The 1,758-nt window shown below is 39.9% G+C and overlaps 1 protein-coding gene across 1 annotated transcript in view; it reads left to right on the forward strand.

Annotated features, from left to right (window-relative positions):
* Positions 1-1,407: 1,407 nt before the first annotated feature.
* aqp11 (aquaporin 11) overlaps positions 1,408-1,758 on the forward strand; it is an 8,918-nt gene continuing 8,567 nt past the window's right edge. The window contains exon 1 of the mRNA XM_034099448.2: positions 1,408-1,758. This exon is cut by the window's right edge and continues 346 nt beyond it. Coding sequence (XP_033955339.1) covers positions 1,516-1,758 — 243 coding nt within the window. The 5' untranslated portion in view covers positions 1,408-1,515.

The following is a 1,758-nucleotide window of genomic DNA, read 5'->3' on the forward strand; positions in this document are numbered from 1 at the left end:
TTACTCAAGTATTTGATCTGAGTACTTCTACTTTTACTCAAGTACAATATCTGAGTACTTCTACTTTTACTCAAGTACAAGATCTGAGTACTTCTACTTTTACTCAAGTATTTGATCTGAGTACTTCCACTTTTACTCAAGTACAAGATCTAAGTACTTCTACTTTTACTCAAGTACAAGATCTGAGTACTTCTACTTTTACTCAAGTACAATATCTGAGTACTTCTCCCACCTCTGGGCTTTAATTCCTACATTGCACATACTGAACACAAACTGCAAGTCAGCACTTTAACCTCATTGTTGCATCTCGTGTGCAAAACGAAAACTAAAGAAGAACCAAAGTCCTTTCACAATAAAAGCTGTCTGTGTGCGAGTTGTGCCTCCTGCTGTTTAGCGCTGTAACTCCAGTGTATTACTACCTCATAGACTGTATATATAAACTGACCTAGTGTACACACTGTTCTGGTCTGACCGGGCTGACAGGATGTGAGCACCGCCCCCAAAGCATCAAGTACTTCACACAAATACTATTTCCTGTGACACCTTCAAAATAAAACCTGGTCACAACACATGTGGAGCATTACTGCCTGAATGTAACAATGAAATACATAGTTTTGACATGTTGGGAGATATTCTAATGCGTTCTGATGTGTGTTTGGTAGATGTTACACACTATAGGTAGATGTGAGGCGATAGGCAGGAGATGGTTAGATGAGCTTGGCATAAAGAATGAAAAACACAACAGCTAAGAAGTACTTTATTGATCCCAATTTGGGACATGTTTGCATTGCACATACATAGAAATTAAAGAGTAGAAATAAACTATTCTAAAACATAAACTTCAAGATACAGATAAAGCAATATTAAAAAGTAGAACAGTAGACTGTGAAGATAAAACACACTATTGAAGGGCCAACGTGCAGTTAAACAGCATAAAGCAGGATATTATTAAGTGTGTATGGGGAATGGAATATTAAATTCAATATAAATGAGATCTACTACTTTAAACTTGACTCCATTTTAGAAGCAAATATTTTACTTTTACCCTGCTACATTTATTTAATATGTCCAATTACTAGATAGATTCTATGCAGCTTCAGATTAAAGTCAACTGACAAACTATAATGCATTTTGAAGGATACAGATGTTATTGTTACCATGGTGAATTCCGCAGCAGTTTATAAATTAATAAAAAAAACGAGCCCCACTTTTACCAGCATAAGCATTGAAGTAGTATGCACATGAATACCTCAATAACCATAATTAATTTACAGAATATACATCAGCTAAAAGACGAGAGTACTTTTAACACCATTGCCAGATGATTGCGCTTTTATTTTTGAACGTCTCACCGCCTTGATGTCTGTTTTCGCAGCGCTTGTTTGACGCGGCAGCGTGGGGCAACTTTGACGCGTAAAAGGAGGGAACAAAGTGGACTGAAGCGGACCTCAAAGTTCCCCCCCCCATCACTAGGAACGGTTTGTTTCGTAAGGTCGGTGAAAACAACCGAAAAACATGACCGACCTTTACGTTTCCATGGCGGTGTGCGGCGCCGCGGTGCTCCTCAGCGAAGCCCTCCGGCGAACAGCGCGTCTTCTCCCCGGAGCTTACTGGGTTTACCTGCTGGAAGCGGCGTCCACCTTCCAGCTTTGCTGCTGCACACACGAGCTCAAACTGCTGGGCGAAACGCTGAAACTGGAGGTATCAGTTGCCCTAACAATCACCTACACCATGACAATGATACATTTGTTAACTTTC

The sequence above is a fragment of the Pseudochaenichthys georgianus genome, chromosome 14 (assembly GCF_902827115.2).
Source record: "Pseudochaenichthys georgianus chromosome 14, fPseGeo1.2, whole genome shotgun sequence".
Lineage (NCBI taxonomy): Eukaryota > Metazoa > Chordata > Actinopteri > Perciformes > Channichthyidae > Pseudochaenichthys > Pseudochaenichthys georgianus.